The sequence below is a fragment of the Oreochromis aureus genome, linkage group 3 (assembly GCF_013358895.1).
Source record: "Oreochromis aureus strain Israel breed Guangdong linkage group 3, ZZ_aureus, whole genome shotgun sequence".
Lineage (NCBI taxonomy): Eukaryota > Metazoa > Chordata > Actinopteri > Cichliformes > Cichlidae > Oreochromis > Oreochromis aureus.
In genome coordinates, this window is record NC_052944.1 from 129,321,111 (window position 1) to 129,345,197 (window position 24,087).

General features: G+C 41.1%; 1 protein-coding gene across 1 annotated transcript in view; it reads left to right on the top strand.

Moving 5' to 3' along the window:
• The window catches only part of LOC116333338, a 41,530-nt gene that overhangs the window by 3,147 nt on the left and 14,296 nt on the right, over positions 1-24,087 (top strand). The window contains exon 2 of the mRNA XM_039608521.1: positions 17,766-18,203. Within this exon, the coding sequence (XP_039464455.1) occupies positions 17,803-18,203 (401 nt within the window). The 5' untranslated portion in view covers positions 17,766-17,802. The remainder of the gene's footprint in view (positions 1-17,765; positions 18,204-24,087) is intronic.

Below are 24,087 nucleotides of genomic sequence, written 5' to 3' on the forward strand. Positions count from 1 at the left end.
AACCCAGTTTGGTCTAAACCAGTTATATCTGCAAAATTGTTTCTAGTGGTCTGGCCATGATATCAGTAAACAGTTTATAGTCTGGATTAAGGACCGTAATTGGTCTGTAATTTGTGCAGTCCAGGTTATCCTTTCCTTCTTTAGGGATAACTGAAATGAAGGCCTCCCTCCAGGAACTTGGAGCTTCTTCTTTCCTCAGTACCCAGTTAAATGTATTTTTAAGGAGAGGGATCAATCCTAAAATGCCAAAGCGTATCCATCCGTCCCAGAAGCCTCATTAGTTGTCAACTTTGAGATTTCTGAATTGATTTCTCCTTCTGTAATTTCCTTCGTTGATCCACAATTTTGATCCTCAGTAACTTTAGCGGTAAATTTAGTGATTCTAATAATGTATTAATCTGTTCATTTTTTTTTATTTAACCTTTATTTAACCAGGAATGTCCCATTGAGATTAAAAACCTCTTTTTCAAGGGAGTCCTGGCCAAGAGGCAGCAAATTTCCAAACAAATACATACAAACAAACAAGATTAAAAATTACACAAAACAATTACACATTATTGAGGCAGTCTGTAGGGCTTTGAGTTTAGTTTTAAAAACATTTAAAGACAACAGTTCAGTCAGTTTCCAGTCTTTCTGTAACAGGTTCCACGAAAAAGGCGCAGAGTGGACAAAGGCTTTCTTACCCAACTCTGTGCGGACAAGGGGAACAGACAGCAGCAGCTGATCATTTGAACGCAAGGAGTAAGAACCACTATTTTTCCTTGTGACCAAAGTACAAATATAAGGAGGCAGCAATCCAAGCATAGCTTTGTAAATAAAAGTGTACCAATGCCCCTGTCTTCTAATGGCCAAAGAAGGCCAATTTACTCTTAAGTACAAGTCACAATGATGGGTCAGATATCTACAATTGGTGATAAACCTCAAGGAAGCATGATACACCGTGTCCAACATTAGAAGGCATGAAGAAGAAGCATTCATATACAGAATGTCACCATAATCTAACACAGATAAAAAGGTTGCAGTGACAAGACGTTTTTTACTGCAAAAGAAAAACACTGTTTATTACGGAAAAAGAAACGAAGTTTCAGCCTCAGTTTCTTTACAAGTCTCTCTATATGTGGTTTAAAGGTAAAGGAGTCATCTATCCAGACACCAAGGTATTTATATTCATGAACTATCTCTATGACATTTCCTTCAAGGGTGGACACCACTGGAATAGGCTCTGGGACCTTCTTTGCCTTAGAAAACAACATTAGCTTAGTCTTATCAGCATTGAGAACTAATTTTAGCTGGATAAGTGAATGCTGGAAAGCAACAAAGGCTTTCTGTAAGGTTTCAATGGCCTGAGTAAGAGATGAACCATAACAGTAAATAACTGTATCGTCAGCATAAAAATGCAAATTTGTGTCTGAGACATTTTGACCCAAGTCATTGATATATAAAAGAAACAGAAGGGGACCCAAAACTGAGCCCTGTGGCACCCCTTGTGGACAGCAACAAATTCAGAACAAAGACCTTCAAGTTTAATGCACTGGGTTCTATTATTCAGATAATTTGAGAACCACGCTATTGCATGTTCTGACAATCCAAGGCTGAGCAGTCTGTTTTTAGGACAGCATGATCAACAGTGTCAAAAGCTTTTGAGAGGTCAATAAAGAGTGACGCACAGTACAATTTCTTATCAAGTGCCATAATAATATCATTTATCACTTTCATAGTGGCAGTGTTAGTACTGTGTTTTTCCTGAAGCCTGACTGAAATTTAGAAACAATATCATTAGAGTACAAAAACTCCTTCAACTGGTCACAAACTAGAGATTCCATGATTTTGGATAAAACACACAAATTTGATATTGGCCTATAATTAGTCAACACTGATGGATCACCTCCTTTCAACAAAGGCAAGACAAAAGCTGATTTCCAAACCGATGGAATTTCTTTGGTTTTAATTGAAAAATTAAATAGAATTGAAAGTGGTTCTGCAATATAATCCGCTGCCAACTTCAGAAAATAAGGTTCCATCAAGTCTGGACCAGGAGGTTTTCTGTGATCCAAAGCCTTTAAAGCTTTATGCACTTCATAAACACTAAAAGGTACAAAGTTAAAACGGTCTCCAGAAAACATAGAGAATTCTGGGCAAGAATTTGTTAAAAAGTTTCTGCAGAATCAAACAAGGAACCCACTGATAAAAAGTGCTCATTAAAGCAATTCAAAATTTCAGTTTTATCATTAATTGAGACTGAATCTTTTACAACAAATTTAGGAAAGGTTTGAGTCATTTTGTTGGCAGAAAAAGACTTGATTACTTTCCAAAATTTCTGTGGATCGTTGAGATTCTCAGTGGTGACAGACAAAAAGTATTCGGATTTGGCCTTTTTAAATAAAGAGAAGTGCATTTATTTCTAAGCTGTTTGAAAACAGACCAATCAGTGGTAGTATCTGTTTGCCTCGCCTTGTCCCATGCTCTATTACGCTTGTGTATGTTATCTGCAGTGTGTCTGCGAGAACCAGGGATTTTCTCGGCCTTTAATTCTAACTTTCCGTAAGGGGCATGTTTATTAACAATTTCCATAAAACTTTCCTTAAAATATGTCCAGGCTAACTCTACATCTGGTAATAGTCCGATTTTTCCCAGTTAACTACTGACAAATCATGATGAAAAGCCTGTTCATTGAATTGTTTAAGATTCCTTTTACACACTATGCGCGGCTTACATTTTGGAATTTTAGCATTTCTACAAACAGCAACAACACAGTGATCACTTAGGTCATTACAGAAGACACCAAGCGAAGAGAATTTATGAGGTACATTTGTTAAAACCAAATCAATTAATGTGGACTTTTCAGGGCATTTAAGATTTGGCCTGGTAGGAAGATAGACTAGCTGGGTAAGATTAATTGAATCGCAAAATTCTTTAAATTCACCAGAAGTTGCATTTAGCCAGTCCCAGTTCAAATCTCCAGCCATTAGTAGTTCAGTGTAATTTAATTTAGCCAAAAGATGCTTTAGTGAAGATAATGCCTCTTTTGAAGCAGATGGGGGCCTGTAACACCCAACAATGGTTATCGAAAGAGTATTAGCAATATCTACATTCAAAGCCAAAAACTCCATTTGTTTGCATATCGATTGGGACAGAACAATCGAGGCATTAAATCTTGATTTGACATAAATAGCTACACCGCCTCCTTTTTGGCCTATCAGTACGATATACATTGTATCCATATATGTTAATGTCTTCATTGGTAATAGATTTAGTTAACCAAGTTTCAGAAATTATAACAACATCTGCATCTGTAGATTTAACCCAAATTTTGACCATGTCCATCTTCGGTAGTAAGCTGCGCACATTAAGATGAATATATTTGACACCAGACATTATTTTAAAATCAGAAGGAGTCTGGGAATATTGCAGTTCAGGGCCAGGATTTGGTTGCACATTTCCTGACAAAAATAGAAGCAAGACAATCAACAACCTCTGTTTCACCTTTGATTTGGGTTCAGAACTTTGATATGTTGAACCCGAGCTGAAGCCTCCATTAAATGGGCAAATGAAATAAGTATGCAAGACCAGAGTAGACTGAAGTTTAGGGAAGTCTCTGGGCAAAACAGGCATGAAACTAATGTCATGATCCAACTGAGTTGGTAACTGCTCTATTTTTTGCAACATTATAGAGCATGTGCCTTTTTCAGAGTTCTCTTGCAGATAAAGATCATTTTCAGAGATTCCCCTGCTATGTGTCCATATGCAATTGCTTATCCGAGGGTCCAAAAAGGCCAAGAGGAATATATATATAGTAAATACTGCCATCATCCACAATTTTAGTACTTAACAAATTGAACAGTACAGACCTGTGGGTGAAGCAAACCAGTTAGCTCCAGGAAAATGGCACAAGGCCAGACCTAAGCCAGTTAACTCCAGAAGGACAGCGCTTGGCCAGGCCTGAGCCAGTTAACTCCTGGAGGACAGTGCAGGGCCAGATCTTGGCCAGTTTGCTCCTGTGGGAAGATGCTGGACCGGGCCTAAGCCAATTAGCTCCTGAAGGACGGTGCAGGGCCAGGCCTAAGCCAGTTAACTCATGGGAGATGGTACAAGGCCGGACCTAAGCCAGTTAGCTCCACAAGGATGGCAAAGGGCCAGGCCTAAGCCACTTGGCTCCTGGAGGATGGTGCAGGGCCAGACCTTAGCCAGTTAGCTCCTGGAAGATGGTGTAGAGCCGGGTCTAGGCCAGTTAACTCCAGGAGGACGGTACAGGGCCAGGCTAGGCCTGTTAGCTCCAGGAAGAGGCATCCATCAAATTCCAGAGCATCTACCAACCACACATTTTCCAACAATCCATGCAATATTAACTGTCAGGTTAAGAAATACGTTAAAAAATTGTTAAGAAATACGTTAAGAGATACGAAAAAATACGAAAAAAATCTTTTAAGAACAACTAATTACAGACAACTGATTTCAGACAGACACGTAACAAACAAAGAGCATGCTGCCATCTTGGATTCATACATCTCCATTTTTTCCTGGGAATATCATTTCTTGTAATATTTTTTAAAACACTGGTCGGTCTTGAAGCGAGATCGATCAACTGTAGACCAGACAACAAACGACGGAGGCCCAGAAAAGTACAATCAAACGATGAGTTTATTGACAACGGAGAACAACCGTCAGCATATGGCTTATTTGCTCTGACCAAAATACACTGAGTTCTGGTTTTATAGCATAGAGGATCACACCCCCACATACACGTCAATACAGGTCAAAAATACATTATGTCCAGTCATTGTTTACAGACAAGGGTACATCTTGTACATCTCTAATAACTATGAACAGACATATAACTTCTCTTTTTGATAACACCTTCCTTTTAAGGTAATAACTTCAAGCTTCAGGGCCTCTAAGGGCTAATAATGGACCCTCGTCCTCAATCACTAAGTAGACTGAATTGGCGCAGGTCTCAAATAAGAAGCAGAAGACACTTGGGCCTTCGCTCAGGCCTGTTGCTAGATTTATGTGTATTGTAAGCATGCATGAAATTAACCTGCTATGTTCTCATCTTCCCTCAACATGTATCACCTGGACACTCTCACCAGTGAAGCTTAAAACCCTCTTGGATAGAACATCAACTCTAAACAAGCACAGTTATGCATTGTGTATAGAATGAACTAAACCTGTGAATAGAATGAATGTGACGACAAACATATTCAATCCAATATGAACCCTGTAAACAATATTACTGATAAAATAATACTGTAGAACATGTTATTAATGCATTTATCATAAGGCAGAGTATATGGCAGCAATAAAAGAATCTCTAAATCCCAACATTCCCTCTTTTGACATTCCAACAAGGAATGTCACCACACTCATGTTGTATCACTCCCTGCCCCACTCTATGGGTTCTAAGTTCATCTGGTAGATGCCTCAACCCAGCCAGGGTTAGGAACCCTCGCCATTACTTTTACCAACAATCCTCTGACACAAGGAATGATACAACAACTAGCGATGACCAGTATTCCCAAAAGTACAGTCAAAGAAAACATTACTGACATAGCCACACCTTTCCATTGTCCAAACACAGATGTCATCCAGGACGCCAGCAGATTTTCGATACCTGAGTGTTCATGCATAGTTTTAGACAAAGTTTTCAAGCTCTCCAGAGCTCGGGTTACTGAGCCATCTGGGGCAGTATTATTAGGGATAAAGTGCAGCACATGTCTCCGAATATGGCGCACACGCCTCCCTTCTCATGTTAAGGGCCATTCGATTTCCCATCAGCAAACTCGGACCCAATTGTTCTGCGAACCCCATCATGGCATCCCTGGTTAGGTTAGAGAATCTCAGCAGATTGCAATGAACATAGTTAATGCGATCAACATTCTTATTAGGTGTCACCCAAAGAAATATACTTTCAAATCCTGCAGCTACCGGATTTACCAGTCTATACTCATCTGGAACTCCCCTGGGCACTCCAATAGAGTCTATCCAGGTCGGAGAGTTTAACCTAGGGTCATATGCATGTGTACCCTGGGTCCCTCTTTTGGCCAAAATATGTCTCTTACGTCTGGCGGCTAAGGTACGTGTGTTGTGTTGTGGAATAGCCTTTACCTGGTTCCCAATAAGCATGAGCGGAGCTCCCAATCGCACCATCACACATGTCCCTACGCTTCCCATAGGAGCACGAGTATTTTCCCCACAGTAATAATAGAGCCCACTTCTTGACCATGTTCCAATTATCGTGCTAGAGTCGCTTACATTGTTGGTGGTTCGTCCCGTGAGTGTGACAGCACACCAAGTTGGGTCGATCTCTCCCACCTTGTACTTTTCATTATCTGTAGAAAGCTTAAAACATGTGTAGTTATCTTGTTTTGGCATAAATGGTCCCACTGCTGTCTGCTTTGAAACGGCAGGGAAAAGTCTGGACAACAAAGTACAGTTGCCAGTAGTCACTGCACTCCTAGTTAACTGTAACATACAATCATAGCCCCACTCATCCTCTAATGCAATGGTGCGGGCTCTATAAACAAACATGGCCTAGCTGACGCACAGGCAACACAGTCAGATACATGTTGTTCTCTAGCATTTTGAGCCACCCAATCAAGCCAGAGGTTACTGTCCTTGAAACCCGTGGCGCGCTTTATCAAATCCTTAGGCTTTAGTCTAGAGTAATCTGTTGTCAGAAGTACTCTCCCTTTTGGTTCCTGTTCCTTTTGAGCTACTGTTCTCGAAGTTACCATCTGATCAGTCAGAATGGTGATTAAGCTTTCTGCGAGCGGCTTAGACTTTGCATCAACTAAATTTACCCTAAGCATATCATGGGGTGATTGCAGACCCATACATCATACGCTCTCCAGCTACTACTAGCTCCTGTACACTTAATGACGTCACAAAAATCAAATGTGAATGAGCTGGTAGACCCTTTAACATAATTCAACTCTATGCCATTATTCATGCTGAGACACTCATCACCTTTACCTGACACCTTGCGCTTTTGTGTTTTTTACCGATCCCGTTTTGGCAACTACAGTCTCAGGAAGTGCTGGGCTGGACTGGCCTCCGTGTTCAGACAAGTGGTCCGGAGTGCCCTGCAAAATATAGACAATAAACAACACAGCCATAGTTAATATCATTGCATACAATAAACATGTAGTTGTAAGGAACATTCTAATCAGTTTTCTCATTACGTGTCTCTGACTCGTGTGTTTGCATCATGTTATATAAACTTTGTATCCTGGAATGAAACTCCCCTGCTTTTGTGGAGTCCTCAACTTGTCACCGCTCCTTTCTGCTGGCGTGGCGACCTTCTCAGCTGCTGCTCTTCTCTCTTCGGCCTCCCAGGTAGACTACTGGTTGGCCCATTGCACAGGTGAGAGGATTTATTTTGCCTCTGCTCGTTATCGTTGACACCTGTGTTAGTTGAAGAGGAGTTTTCCTCTCCCAAACTCTCATGTGCTGGCGCACACTGCGACCAATGATACCAGGTATCGCCTTTCCCTTTTAGTTGAACTGCTCTAGTTGTTCTGGCAATGACCTCGTAAGGACCCGTCCAGCGTGGCTCCTTCCACTTCTGGAGTTCCTCGTGGGCTCAAATTCAGTTCCTTGTTTGCAGACTATAGCATAGCCTGCTTTCGATCCTTCTTCATCACGATGACAGCAGCCATCTATGAACCAATCCTCAGCTCCAGGGATAGGTTCTGCTTTTAAATCTTCCCTGACTTTCCCTTCAACTTCTGCTTTCTTAGTACAATCATGAGGTTCTCCTGATCCCATTAGATCTGCCATATTGATTCCTTCATGTGTAAATGTCAGATTTGGAGCATCTAAAACTTTACTCAGTCTCTGTTGTGCTAATGATGTCATAGTGAACGCCTGCGAGTTCACATATGCCACCACACTATGTGTAATCAGAACTTTTAGTGGGTGTTGTCTCACTACATGTGCTGTTTTCTATATTATTTTGGCAACCCCTGCTGCATGCTGTGCGCATGTAGGGTGCCTTGCTTCTGTTGGACTCCACCTTATGCTGACATACATAAGTACCTGTCTTTCTTTATTCAATCGTCTTCCGGGGGTGAGAGACCTCTGCACAGCTCAGACGCCAGTTGCAAGAGCTCTCTAACATTAGAATCATCAGCTGTGACTTATATGGTATTATTTCGGTACTTTACACGTCACACAGTCTTGAACATTGTTTGTATGGGGAGTTCCTCTTTTTTGTGTCTATATCTATTAATATGCCTTGTGCACTAAAACTTCCTGTTTTTCAGTCTGGCTGAGCTCTTGTTTGTAAGTCAAAGGTAGCCTTGCTCTACAAGCCTTCATTATTAAAGTACACATTAAAAATATTTCTTTTATTCCTAACACCAGTCCCCCTTTTTCATTTCTCACTCGAGAAATGAACTAATTCCTAATTTATCACATTTAAGTTTACTTCAATCCAATCCAATTGAATTTTATTTATATAGCGCCAAATCACAACAAAAGTTGCCTCCAGGCGCTTCATAGATTCAGAGAAAAACCCAACAATCTTGTGACCCCCTTTGAAGAAGCACTTTGGCAACAGTGGGAAGGAAAAACTCCCTTTTAACAGGAAGAAACCTCCGACAGAACCACGCTCAGGTACGGGCAGCCATCTGCTGTGACCGCTTGGCGTGAGCTAACAGAGGCTTTGAAGAGAGAGACCTAATATTTAATAATCCACATTTCACTGTTTTATTCTTCGGTTCAGATGTGGATTCTGTATTGTTCTTGCTTTGTTACTATTGATGTTTAAGTTGTTTTATTGCTAGATTTGGTTTGTTGCTGTCTGTTTGGGAGCTGACATAGTCTCTATGGATAAGGGTGTTTGGCAGGGTAGCATCAGGAGAGAAGCTCCAGAGAGGCATGTTCCCTGTTAAAGCTAAAATATAACAAAAGAGATTATGCTAAACAAACAAAACCTTTCAATTCCCCAACCCTATCTGTCTCCTCAACGGGTTGTATGTTTTCAATGTTTCCTTATTATTTTGTCATAAAAATAAATCAAACAAATAACTTAAGCTGTGTGACGGCACCTTGCGTTTACGCCAGGCTGTGAGCTGCCCTAAATCTACTTGCTACACCCCCTTTTTTCACCTAGTTTAATTTTTTCAATCCTAGTTTAAACTATTCCTGACTTCCCTCAGTGCACACTATAAAGTGTAAAAGATACAATTAGCTTTCTCCTGGTAAAAGGTCCTACCTTATTTTCTCAACCTTTGGAAACATCCTCTATCGAGTTAACCCATTTCATTTTTCAAACTTAGGCCTGATTTCTTCGCCCCTTTAACGGGTAGCGCATATCCGGTCTGAACACTGTGTTTGGGCAATTTACTTAATTGTTGCAGGATTTCTATGTTATGTAAAGTTCCTCTCATCCCTTTTATGCTTCCATTATAACCTATGTCTAACAAGCTTTTGATCTTCTTTGTAATATAAACAACTAGGTGTCTTTGTGCTCTGTTTTTCTCCTTTCTCTGGTTGGTTCCGTTCGGTCTGGGGCTTCCAGGATTCTCGCCCCCCCTATGGTCGCTGTGGTCCTGAAATCTTCTCCTGTAAAAGATAGAAAACAAAAAGCCTCTCTCTGCTACACCTCACTAATCTACTGTGTTCATCTAAGGTTCCTTTAATCATTCAAAGTTGTTTCACCATATCATGTTCTGGGCTCTGTCCTTTATATTAACTTTACTTAATCTCCATGCCCTTCATGTGTGTGAGCAACACTTTTAGTTTTATTAAACACGCCCTGGATAAGATATAAACCATCACCATCTGAGCATAGAAACAGATCAAAAAGAACCACAAAACAATTTCTATATCTAAATTATCAAAAACCCCAAACGTCATAAAACGATCCTAAAACCCCTTTCAAATTAAACTTTAAATCCTGTAACTCCCCCCTTTTGTGACACATCTTATGTGTTACAAACTCAAAATCCTTCACTCGAGCTTAGGAGATTAAAAGAAAAAGGTTAGTCATATCATATTAGATATTCATGCTCCGGCTCTTCAAACCTGTGTTTAAGGAATGAAATCAAATTAATCATTATGTCAAATCTTTTCTTGGCTCCATCCACAGCCTGCATCCTTGGAACTTCCTAGAAACAAAAACCTGTATGTTAACCAGAAGTTCACATTTCATACTCAGTTTTTCCCCACTTATGATCCAACCTGTGTTATAAGAAAGGAAACTTAAAACAGAACAGTTATCAGTCATGTGTTTAACCTTAGTCCAGTCTTTATCTCAGTGTCCAGTCGGTCCAACCTATGGTCTGCCTCGTCCGTCCAGTCACCATCCATTTACACACATTCACTCACATGCATTAACATCAGGTCTTGCTGATAGTGTGGACTCCCTCGCAAATAATCAGAGTCTTCACTCTCAGCAACATGCGCTCATTCATTTGTTTTATTTTGTTTTTAGGAAAATAGTTCTTTCTGCTTTTGGACTGGATTGGCTCGCGGCAATCCTTTTAGACAGAGACTTAGCCTTCTCCTCTGCCCACTGTAATCTGGAAAAGATCACCTTATCTTTGTTGTCCTGAGACTTTTGTCAGCGCTGTTATTCACTCTTTTGCAGGCCTGCTTAGAACAAAAATGAGAAAAAGAGAGCTGATTATTGGCTCATCAAAACACAAAACAAAATCACCTGACAGGTTTTTCTAAGTGCACTGTTACAAAAATGATGGACCCCCTTAGACATGTGCATGTTTGATAAAACTCCCTCTATTAAAATAAGAAAACAACACAAATCTAACCGATAGAAGTAACCCATCACTACAACAACAACCTCAACAATCTTAAACACAGAACATTTTGCCACAAGTTCTTCAGGGTCCTGACACTCTCAGGTCAACTAACATCACCTCACCTGCTCAAAACACAGAAAATCTCTTTAAACACCACACAACTTGCACACCATCAACACTAAATTCTAAATTTTCTCTTCTGAAAACTACTACACACTAAGCGAGTTGGACAACATGATAAACAGACTCCTATGCTAAACCTGCTATCTGATCTTCATGAACTCTTTTGTATTCTAAGGTTAACGCATTTTCTATTTGTGTGTGTGATTGTGTATATGTTTCTTTTCGTAAGACAGTGAGTGTCTCCCCTCTTTGGCTCATCACTCGTCATTGTTAATGACATGTTTGTTTAGCCTTTCCCCCTCTGCCCCAGCGGCTTTACCCTTGAAGTCCCGTCTCCACCAGTGAGTCCAAGCTCACAGGGACTTAGGTTCAAGCAATCGTGACTGCGCCTTGCCTTAGGTTGTCCCAGGGTTTCGAGGTGGGATCTTACCCGTCATGGGCTGTCCAGCCTTCCATGCTCGCCTGATACGGGGCCAAGTGGGCACGGGTGCTATGAGGGAGGGACACACTGACTCTGGAAATCAAAGGAGTGTAAGCTGCTTTCTTCATTTCATCAGTATATTAAGCTATCTCACTTCTGATTATTCCCAACATTTCACCTGTAACAATTTGTGTACGTGTGTTTTCTATTCATTAATGTAATTGTTAGTTCATGTATTTATTTTCTCAGTCTTTCTTTTTCTAAAACATGTAATTAATATATTTTATTACTTTTTCTTAAGACATTCAGTCTCTAATTGCTCTGTTTTCATGCTGCAACGTCTCTCCCCAGCTATAATCAGACTTCCTGTTTGACGCACACACACTCTCTCAGGCCTCCTCTATTCACGCACTCCCCTATGAGTTATTATTACTTATTTATTATTTTGTACAAATCACACAGAATCATTCAAATCAAGTACTCACAACATTCACACACTTAGAAGCACTCGAAATACGCTTTCCTAAGAGTATTTTATCAAACATGCTTGCTTAGAATCAGAAAGAGCAAGTAGACAACACTCAGTGCGTCTGTCCTCTTAAAAAGAAGAGAAATAAACACATATGGGACAATTCTCCCCATCTTAGACAAAATGTGACCTTAAATGTCCGTTTCCAAGTCATGTTCTTCTCTACACACGACTCTTGGCCTCCAGGGCATAAAACTTTGAGCATAATCTTTTACTTTACCAGAACCCTCATACTAAGACTAAGACTGCTATATGTGCACTTCTTTCTTTGACAAAGTTGTATTTTGTATTTTCTTACTCAGCTGTATATAGTATTGGTATTCTATTTTATTCTATTGTATATATTATTCTATTCTACTTTATCTTATTGCATTCCAGTGTTTTCTAATTTCTACTGCATAACTTTGCACTTTTGCTTTAACCAAAACAAATTTCCCAGCTGTGGGACTAATAAAAGTCATCTTTATCTTTGACTAGCCCTAACCTAAATCCTGTCTCATCCACTGCTGAAATTCTAGTTCAATGAACACATGTGTTGCAGTTTAAAATTAAAAGAGGAAGTAACTCACACCCAAGAACTGTGTGTGTGTGTTAATGTCTGTGTCCCTTTAAATAAAAAAAAGGTGAACACATGTGGTGAGTTTTCCTCAATTTACACAAAATATGACATTAAATATCCTTTTCTAATTCCTGTTCTTCTTTAAACACCATGAATGACCTCCAGGTCATAACCTTTGGACTTATAACTCTGATATAAGTCCACACAGCGCACCAAGCACAGAGAAAATTCAACCTCAGTGCTTCAGAATTCTCCTCAAAATTCGGAAACTGTTTCTGTCATTTATCTGCCCAAGAACTTCATCATATGGACCTCGCCGGGTCCAGTAATCTTCAGCACATGTATCTCACTGCAGCCAGTGAAGATTTAAAAACAGTTTATTGTCTCAGTTTACCCAGTATTAACTTATCAGGTGGACCGCAGCCGATCCATACATCTCAACACAATCGTGTGTTGACATTTACACAACTTATTCTTTACTTGTTATCACAACACATCTAGTAATATCATCAGAATTACTTCAACATGGTAAACGTCGATTTTCCTTCAAACTCAACTTACTATTAAAACTCAAGATCACAGCTGACTTGATTCTCTGAAATCCTGAGTCAGTTAAACACCTTGCTCAACTCACGGTGTCTTTTTCTCGGACCCCTTCGTCCGAGCTCACTCTTTATACCCCGGCATCTCCACCGGAATGTTACGAGATCTTCATAGACCCAAAAGTAAGCATATTATTATTTTCCTAGGTAAAAGTGAAGCCGTTCCTCACACAGTAATTCTTAATCCAACAGCCTCTGTGTTTTGAAACTAAAAAGAGGAAGGAACAGCGCCCAATTTTAAACTGTGCATGTTGTCACTGAACAACACAGACACAGACACAGACCCAGGGCAACTCTTCCTGGATCATTTATCAACGTTCGAACAAACACAGTCCGCATTGATTATTTTCTGGACCTCAGCAGATCCACCAAAATTCATATAAATATATCAGCCATTAACCGATTTATTTCTTTTCCTCAGACCACCAGATCTGTTACTTCAGCACAATAAACACTGATTTTCCTTCAAAATCAGTTTACTAAGAGCCACAAAACCCATTTCTGACTCGATTTTCTGAACTTCTGTATCACTTAAACATCCTGACAACACCAGGTGTTTTCTGTCGGACTTCCTCGTCCAAACTTAATCCTTTTACTTACAAATAAGCGTCTCCCAAAATGATCCTCTTGATCATTAGCTATTCACCGAGCCCACAACTCTCGGCAACACCACCTGACATATGCCCACGCCGGAGCTCCTCTTTGAAATCTCAAAGAGGTACAGGATTCTCCAATCCCGTGAGTTTGACACTTATTAAACCATAAGCTGACCAATAACTCTTATATTCTTCTTATTCTTAAACATGCATTGGTCTCTTTTTCTTTTTTACCATGAAATACCATATAACCTTTTAACTCAGCACTGTCTGTTTCTCAAAGTTTCATTATCCTTGCTTCAAAGCTTCTCATTACTTCCAAGTTACTCATTCATTACTTCGACATTTTACTTTATTCTTGAGAATTCAGTTTTACCCCTACTGCGCCAATTTAGTAGTTAAGATCATCTACTCAGCGAACAGATAATTTAGAATTCAGCCAATTTGCACAAATTTGCTTATTGAACAGGTTTGTGCGTACCTTTTAATCTTTTTAGACCGGTCGTCTGTTCACCTCATATCAGATCCAACCTTCGGCCACATTAGTTCTCTCTGATTTAATCTAGAAACTTCACGGTCTGCCGTACACAGAATCTCTTTTCCCTTTTCTTTGACAAGAGATACTCAAAAATTCTGCAGATTCTCTCCACTCAGGAGGAGGCTCACAGCTTTATTCTTACTCTGTTTCTGGTTGGATTAAAATAACTCTTATATTAGAATCACCCTGTCCAGTGATACTGTATTTCAAAATCACCAAAGGCACGCTCACAAAACAGGAAAATGCTTCAGCAGCCTTAATGGGATCCCCGTGGGCCTCTCACTGTCTATTTCCAAGCACCTATAATGAAACAACGGCACAATGAGCATGCCTTTTTGTCTATCCCTCATTTAATCAATGTGTCTATTCTTTGTTAACATTAAAAGGGGAAGTGACCGCACCCAAATTTTAACTGCGCACTTTTCCCCAGCAAAAAGAACGGGAAAAGAGACTTTTACAGCCTCTCTCACACACAGCCTGCAGCCGGCTGGCACTTAAATCATTGCAGACAGTTTCTTACGTCACGGTTTCCAGCTGTATGAGTGGGTCCCTACAACCCGGATATACACACCGCTGCTCGTCTTTAAGAGACGTCAACAGGTCTGCAAATTCTCCAGATATATCAACAAAAACACAGCTTTTCTCGGCCCACGGTGGTCCACAAATGCACAGGTAATACTTTTAATCGTCTCTCATAGCTCACAGTATTTATTCTCAGAGTTACTTCAACACAACAGACCTTAGTTTCACTTTACTGCTCGGCTGGCTTTACTGCAAAACCTCAAGCTCACGGCTGGCTTGAGTTTCTCTTAGCTCATATATCAACTCCTCGGACCTTCGTGTCCGGTATTTATCCTTTTTCTCTTATTTAAGTGTCTCCCTAACAATGATCCTCTGCGATCACCAGGGCTATATCTGAGGCCACAAAATCTCAGCGGGGCCCCTCCCCTAGTTTAATACCCAGGAAACGTCTTTCCCAGGGGTGGAGTTCTTCAGCTCCGTGACTTTTAAACACTTATAGAGAGGAATAAAGAGATTATTTCCTTAAAACAACATCTCTAGTTACTTTTAGCTCAGTACTGCTTTTTCCAAGGCGACCATGAATGCAACACTACTCTTAAGTTTCACTTTCGCTGCAAACAAAACTCAAAACAGAGATCAACAGATGACCGCTCGACTACCTGTTTTAGAATTTATAATCCACTACAGCACAATTTCTGTTTAAGAGGTTTGTGCCTTACCTTTTTATTATGTGGGCCCAGTAGTCGAGCTGTCACCGTGACCTCTGTCGTTCGATTACCTAATCCGGGCTCGACCTCCGCCGACAACAAACACCTGTACTTCTTTCTGCTGATCGTCAGTTGCCCGCATCCTCCACCAAATGAAGCGAGATCGATCAACTGTAGACCAGACAACAAACGACGGAGGCCCAGAAAAGTACAATCAAACGATGAGTTTATTGACAACGGAGAACAACCGTCAGCATATGGCTTATTTGCTCTGACCAAAATACACTGAGTTCTGGTTTTATAGCATAGAGGATCACACCCCCACATACACGTCAATACAGGTCAAAAATACATTATGTCCAGTCATTGTTTACAGACAAGGGTACATCTTGTACATCTCTAATAACTATGAACAGACATATAACTTCCCTTTTTGATAACACCTTCCTTTTAAGGTAATAACTTCAAGCTCCAGGGCCTCTAAGGGCTAATAATGGACCCTCGTCCTCAATCACTAAGTAGACTGAATTGGCGCAGGTCTCAAATAAGAAGCAGAAGACACTTGGGCCTTCGCTCAGGCCTGCTACTAGATTTATGTGTATTGTAAGCATGCATGCAATTAACCTGCTATGTTCTCATCTTCCCTCAACATGTATCACCTGGACACTCTCACCAGTGAAGCTTAAAACCCTCTTGGATAGAACATCAACTCTAAACAAGCACAGTTATGCAATGTGTATAGAATGAACTCAACCTGTGAATAGAATGAATGTGATGACAAACATATTCAATCCAATATGAACCCTGTAAACAATATTACTGATAAAATAATACTGTAGAACATGTTATTAATCCATTTATCATAAGGCAGATTATATGGCAGCTATAAAAGAATCTCTAAATCCCAACAGTCTCTTCCGTCTTATATTTCATCACATTAGTGGAAGAGTCCCTGACTTTCTTAAATATTATTATTTGAAACTTGTTTCATCATTTTATATTCCAGTAATTTGCAGAATTATTGTTTAATACTATCTTTGTTTCATATACAGCAATAGTTTTTAAACCTCTTCTTCTAGTGTGCAGTTTACTTCAGCTTCTTCTCATCCAAATTATTCTGATGTTGTTTCTCGTTTTCTTCTTTTCTTTTCTTTGTTTGTAGCTGTTTGCATTTTTCCTATTTTTGCTTTTTAAAAATATAATTTGCACTTTTGTTTGAGTCACACCTTCTGGAAAATGAATGAAATAAAAATTTATGAAGTTCAGCTTCCCAGATCTGATAATTTTGGCTTTCCAAACCCTCTCTGTGAGTAGAAATGTCTAGACTACACGTAACATCTCTCTTGCTCACTCACAAAACCTTAAATATGTGAGGACGAATCGCCCGATACGCACAGATCACGTCATGTGCCCACGTGTGCTTTGAGACTAATTTACAGATGCACAAATGCAAGCTGCGTTCGAGTCCCAGTGTGAAACAAATGTGTACAAATAATAGTTTGTTGATCACATCATACGCTGCCTTCTTAAAGGGAAGGTTGTGCCTGTAACATTTCAAATTTTCTTAGTTTTATGTTTTAATGAAAAACATTCCAGCATAGAGAAACTGGTACTGTTAACAGCAACGGTCCCAGAGTCTCGTAGTATAGACATAAACTTTTGTTGATCATAAATTTGACTTTCATTTCATCCTGTGGAGGGCTGTAAGTTGACTTAATACAAGAATGATGCTGAACATTAGGTCAAAATGGTATGGTTCTCCCTGCAGCACGGACTACACTGCCCATGATGCTACATCCTGTAGCATTCTGTCTATTAGCTTAGCACAACAACAACAAAAAGGCGCTCTCTCACTCAGGAAACACGCAGAGACAGAGAGCGTCACCCTGTAACCATGGCAACCGTAACGCTGCCGCCTGGAACAACAGAACATAGCTGTCAAACAAACCCAAACAATCCTGACCCGCGACAATATGAAACAGGAAAGTACCGCCGTGTAATCCATTTATTTCAACAAAGTAACTGTATTCTAAATACCACCTTTTTAAACGGTAACTGTAACGGAATACAGTTACTCATATTTTGTATTTTAAATACGTAACGGCGGTACATGTATTCCGTTACTCCCCAACACTGGTCCTGAATATCATCTTTTAATTAGCACACATTCGATTGAATGGCTCGGGGTGATTTGGGCATGTTGGAAGGACTTCAGCTGTGTTCGGAAAACAGCACAGCTTTTACAGAAAGAGAAACTAACTTTTTATCAGAGAAACTAACTATTTGGGGACTGTGCTTATATGCTGTTTTGCCTTGTCTAATATATTGGAACTAAAACTTGCAGTAAAACTTTATTTTGTTCAAACTACACAACTAATGTTTATTAATCTTCACTATCATGATTTCAGAATCAGACCTGAGTCTTCAGAAGAAATCAGAATCTTCATGGATCTCTTCATTGCAGCAGCAAAGAGAGAACAGCAGAAAGGAGAGAAGATGCTGGAGCTGTTAGCATCAGTGTGCACAAATCAAACATTCATTTTTGATGGCAGATTCATGAATGATTATAAGAAGAAATATAGTCTTGACTTCCTGCTGGATCTGTGCTCCCATGTGAAGGACTATCAGACTAAAACAGGTCTGAGTGTCCTTCCATCATTACAGTCAGTTTTCCAGTCAGCTCCTGCAGTCTGGTCCATAAAGCTCTCAGAGAGAAAGACCTCCATCCTCCTGGAAGTGCTGAAACTCCAACCAGAGAAGAAACGAGTGGAGCTGACAGACTGCTCACATGAAGAGAGTGAAGTGAGGAGTTTGCTGCAGTGTCTGCCTTATATCTCACAGCTCAGGTAAATGAATTCTACTTTACATGATTATTTCTTCATATGACGAGATGCTCCATGACGTCAGCAGTGGAAACATTTTTAGTATGTTAATTTTAATACACAGAGGGCTGAACAATGAAGCAGGTCCATCATAAGTAGGCTTTCTTTGTGTTAGCTGGCTTGATGAAAGCTAAACCTGCAGTCAGAGATAACAGCTGTCACAATGTGGGGAAAAACTTCACTCAGCTTCAGTCTCTGTCCACATAAAAGAGCGCTCACACAAATATATTCATTCAGATTCACTTCTTCATAGGTCTTTATCATGCATTCATGTGCTCATGTTTGTGACTGATGAAGGCGGCATTCGATTGGTCCATTTTGTGTGGAAGAAGAGAGAAATAACAAATCAAAGGCCCCGGTTTATTTGTAAGCTGACAGCTGCACATTAGAGCTGTAAGAAATATTTAAAAAAATTATTATTGAAAAAATATTTTAGAATAGAATAATCCTTTAATTGTCCCACAAGGGGAAATTTGGTTGTAACAGCAGCCAGAAAGACACATATACAAACAAACAGTACACAGGACACAGAACAGAAACATACACAATTTTTTTTCTTTCATATTTACGTTAAGTACAATGGTTACTATAAACAGAGTACTGTACAGTTATTAAATAAAATTAAAAAAAATATGAATAAATATTTAATATGAAGGTAATATGAGCAGTGTTACAGGCATAGCCCTAAAGACGGGAGCCTCATGGGCAGTGTAGTCCCTGCAATTATGCAAGTTTCTTTTTTTAAAGCGCATTGTGTTCTGCGTCCTGATTTGCTGTAGACCATTACCAATCAATCTTGTGCCGTGTCTCCCGTACAGTACGGACTGCATTCAGCTTGTCAAATTTACATAAATCTTCGATCCTAGCTGTGTGACTCTGCTGTAAGTAAGATAAGATAAGATAAGATAAGATAAGATAAAACTTTATTAATCCCTCGGGTGGGTTCCTCTGGGAAATTCGGTTTCCAAAAGCACAGCACCGCAGAAGTTACAGAACGTGAGCAGAATATTATATATATACACGTATATAAATACAGAGACATATATAAATAAAATATACGAACGGGGTAAATAGATAGAATAGATAGAATAAATAGGAATAAGAATACAAGGGAATTGCACATTTCAAGTATTGAAGTCTATTGCACCGTTGACTATTAAAAAAAAGTATTGCACAAAAGGTATTGTGTAGTGAAGAGGCACTACAGCTTAGTTATTGCCCCCTCCTTTGTCCCCCTGTTTCCCCTCCCTCTCCCCTCCAGAGAGGAGTTAAACAGTCTGATGGCGTGTGGGACAAAGGAGTTTTTAAGTCTGTTGGTTCTTGTCTTTGGGAGAAGCAACCTGTCACTGAACAGACTCTTCTGTTTGTTTATGGCCGTGTGCAGAGGATGCCCAGCATTGTCCATAATGTCTAGCAGTTTTTTTAGTGTCCTTTTCTCTGCCACTGTCACCAGAGTGTCCAGCTTCATGCCGACCACAGAGCCAGCCTTCCTGATCAGTTTCTCCTGCCTGGATGAGTCTTTCTTTGCTGTGCTGCTCCCCCAGCACACCACAGCATAGAAAAGTACTCCAGCAACCACTGACTGGTAAAACATCCTCAGGAGCTTCCTGCAGATGTTAAAAGACCTCAGCCTCCTGAGGAAGTAAAGTCTGTTTTGGGCTTTTTTATACAGGTGCTCTGTGTTGCATGACCAGTCCAGTTTGTTGTCCACCCACAGCCCGAGGTACTTGTACTTGTTGACCACCTCCACCTCCTCCCCCTCTATCTGAACTGGCAGTGGACCTTCTCTGGACCTCCCAACCAGTCTTTGAGGTGTTGAGTTGCAGGTGGTTTGTGTGACTCCATGTGACAAAGTTCCTCACCAGGCTCCTGTACTCCTCTTCCTGGTCATCCCAGATACACCCCATGATGGCTGTGTCGTCTGCAAACTTCTGAATGTGGCATAATTCAGAGTTGTAGCAGAAGTCAGAGGTGTACAGGGTGAAGAGAAGAGGGGACAGCACAGTTCCCTGTGGTGCTCCTGTGCTGCTGACCACAGTGTCCGACGTGATGTTCTTCAGCCTGACATACTGTGGTCTGTCAGTGAGGTAGTCGGAGATCCAAGCGACCAGGCAGGGGTCCACCTGCATCCTGTTCAGTTTTTCCTGGAGCAGACAGGGCCGGATGGTATTAAAGGCACTGGAAAAGTCAAGAAACAGGATCCTGACCATGCCTTTTCCCCCGTCCAGGTGTGAGTGGGCTCTATGTAGGAGGTACAGGATGGCATCCTCCACTCCGACATCCGCCTTGTATGCGAACTGTAGTGGGTCCTGGGCAAGTTGTACCTGTGGTTGGAGGAGGTTGAGGAAGAGCCGCTCTAGAGTCTTCATAAGATGTGACGTCAGTGCCACCGGTCGGAAGTCATTCAGCTCATTGGGCCGGTTCATTTTGGGGACCGGGATGATGCAGGATGTCTTCCATAGGGCGGGCGCTCTCCCCGGTCGCAGACTGAGATTGAAGACTCGTTGTAGCGGCTGCCCAAGTTCAGCAGCACACGCCTTAAGCATCCTAGGACACACCTTGTCTGGGCCTGCTGCCTTTCTGGGGCGAAGCGAAGCGAGAGAGGTAGGAGAGTGGGGAGAGGTCTGTAGTAAAGGTGAGGGTGAGGGTGGGGGGGTTGTGGGCTGGTCAAACCTGTTGAAGAAGTAGTTGAGTTCGTTGGCCTTCTCCACAGTCCCCCCCACTGTGTTGTTCTTGGTGTTGTGGCCTGTGATGATTTTCACACCATCCCAGGCCTCCCTCATATTGTTCCTCTCCAACTTCTGCTCCACCTTCCTCCTGTAGGTGTCCTTTGCTTCCCTCAGGCAGCGTTGCACCTCCCGTTGTGCTGCTTTCATCTCCTCCTTCACTTTGCTCCTGAAAGCCTTCTTCTTCATGTTGAGGACAGCTTTGACTTCCTGTCTTACCCACGGTTTGTTATTAGGATAACACCGTACCGTCTTAGCAGGGGCGACCGTGTCCACACAAAAGTTGAGGTAGTCCGTCAGACAGTGTGTCGCCCCCTCTATGTCCTCACCATGTGGGCTCAGAAGCACATCCCAGTCTGTGGTGTCATAGCAGTCTCTCAGAGCATCCTCCTTTTCTGGGGTCCATCTCCTGATGGAGCGCGTTGTGACAGGCTGCCTTTGGACGAGGGGTGTGTATTGTGGCTGTAGGTAAACCAGGTTGTGGTCTGACTTCCCTAGTGGGGGGAGGGGGGTGGCTCTGTTTGCATCTCTCACATTGGCATACAGTAGGTCAATTGTCCTGTTGCTCCTTGTGGGACAATTCACAAACTGGTGAAAAGCAGCCAGAGTAGAATTCAGTGTGGCATGATTAAAGTCTCCAGATATAATAATGAAAGCCTCGGGGTGTTGTGTGTGCAGTCTTGCTGTAACTGTGTGTATTTTCTCACAGGCAGCTGCTGCGTCGGCCCTCGGAGGGATGTAAACACACACACAGATCACATGACTGAACTCCCGAGGTTAATAATATGGCCGCAAGCTAACGGCTAGCAGCTCCAGGTCCGGACGGCATACAGATACTTTAACGGAGACGTGTCCACAGTGTTGCCAACTTAGCGACTTAGTCGCTATATTTAGCGAGTTTTCAGACCCCTTAGCGACTTTTTTTTCTAAAAAGCGACTAGCGACAAATCTGGCGACTTTTTCTGGTATTATTGGAGACTTATTTATGATGACATTTTGACGTGAAAACGCGTGCCACTCTTACTCTCAACAAGCAGCGGTGCTGCCGTGGGCACCTCACCCGTGCCAAAGCACTCACAGGTGGAGGATAGTCCTCCCCCAGCTGCTATCAGGGCAGGAGATGTTCACACCTATGCGTTCAAACTGCAAATGAATCGCGCATGAGCGAAGCTGCTGCTCCCGCACTGACTGTAACGCAGTCAGTTCTTCTTTTACTCTTATGCTGTTTTGTGGATCACAAGCTTTAAAACTACTTATAAACACACACACACAAAGTAACTCTACCAGAGTGCCAATTTCGGGTCACTTTTGCCGGTCCAAACCCAGATAAGGGAGCAGGGTTGGAATTGTGACATTAAAAAACAATAATTACTAAAAGAAATAGAATTTATTTAGAACTACAAATTAAAACTGCATTTAGGACGTTTTTTACTCACTTTATGTCTCTTCCACGATATTATTTCTCTCTCCAACAACGTATGTTACAATTACATTAGCGTGACCAATTATGCAAATTAGGCGATGACTTCATTTAGCGACTTCTAGCGACTTGTGGGACACCCAATAGCGATTTTCCTTACTGAGGAGTTGGCAACACTGCGTGTCCAGGGTTGCAGGATCTGTTGTTAACGTAGACAGTGAGTCCCCCACCTCTGCTTTTTCCGCTGGCCTGTGTGTCCCTATCGGCTCTCACGGATGTGAAACTGCATAGGTCTACGTTAGCCTGTGGCATTAGCTCGGTTAGCCACGTCTCCGTAAAGATAAACAGACTGCACTCACGGTATAGTCGGTGGTTGTTCAGAGCACACAGTTCATCCATTTTATTCTGTAGCGAGTTCACGTTGCCCATTATCACTGTCGGGATTGATGGTTTGAATCGCCTCCGGTGATCCGCTTTCCTCACTCCAGCCTTGCAGCCTCTGTAGCTCCTCTTTATCTCAGCCGGGATATTGTGTCTCATCCTGGTCTGTTCCTTTGTTCTTAGTGCCAGCAGCTCCGCTCTCGAATAGATGAAGGAGCTGGTTCCAGAAGTTTTAAAAAGTGCATTATCCATCTCGTATCGCTATATCTAAGAGTTAGAAGTAGAGTAACTAGAGGAAGGTGAAATAAAGTTTGAAAGCCTAGTCTAAAAAAGTTAAAAGTTAAGAAAAGGTGCGGTGTTGAAAGAGCTACTTGGAAAGGCTGCCGTCAGTCCAGCGCCATCTTAACTTTTTTTTTTTTTCTGTACTGTATGTTTGTAAGTTTGCTCCCCAACAAACACAATTATGTTGAAAAAACATTTTGCACCATCAAAGGCTCCTGCGGTAGCACTCAACAGGCAGAGGAAGATGCTAATCATTGCACACAAAGTTGGACTTCTGGACATGCTAAAGGAAGGTAGAAGTTACAGCATTTTTCAGATTATAAGGCGCATTAAGCAAAACAAATCAGTCAGAGAAGTCAAACTTTACTCATTCTTCTTGCTTCGTCTACTTCCGTACCATTAATTCATTATTGCTGAATTCTCTGCAGGTGCTCTATTCCCATGTTCTGAAAACAGGGTTTGATCTTTGGTTTCATTCTATAATACTGGACTTATTTTTCTACCAAGGTTTGAACTTTGTGTTTGAACAAGAGAGAAAAGAGTGAAAATGTTCACGCCTGTCTGAGAAAAGCATATAAAGCATGTAGTGAGGGTAGGGCTGCTCGATTATGGCAAAAATGATAATCACGATTATTTCCACTGAAATTGAGATCTCGATTATTTGACGATATTTATTTAACAATAACAATGTATTGAATAATGGCTTTAAAGATGTCAAAAAATAATATAAAATAGTGTGCAAATACTGATAACAGTGCAAATGTTTGCAATATAAAAAATAAATGAAAAACGTAAACATCTGTGTTTAGTGAACTTCAAAATCCTGCATAATACTGGTTGTTCACTGTGTTAATTGAGCAGTGGTCTTTGGAGAGGAAAACGTTACCGCGTTTGTTATCTCCTTGTGTCTCTGGGAGCTGGTGGGATATTTAGTCGCGTTGTACAGGGTAGCGTGAATGGAGGTCTGTGAGGATGAAGCAGGTGTTTTCAAGAGTTTTTCTCTATGTTCCTTCATTGTCTGATCGTATGTCACTTTGTG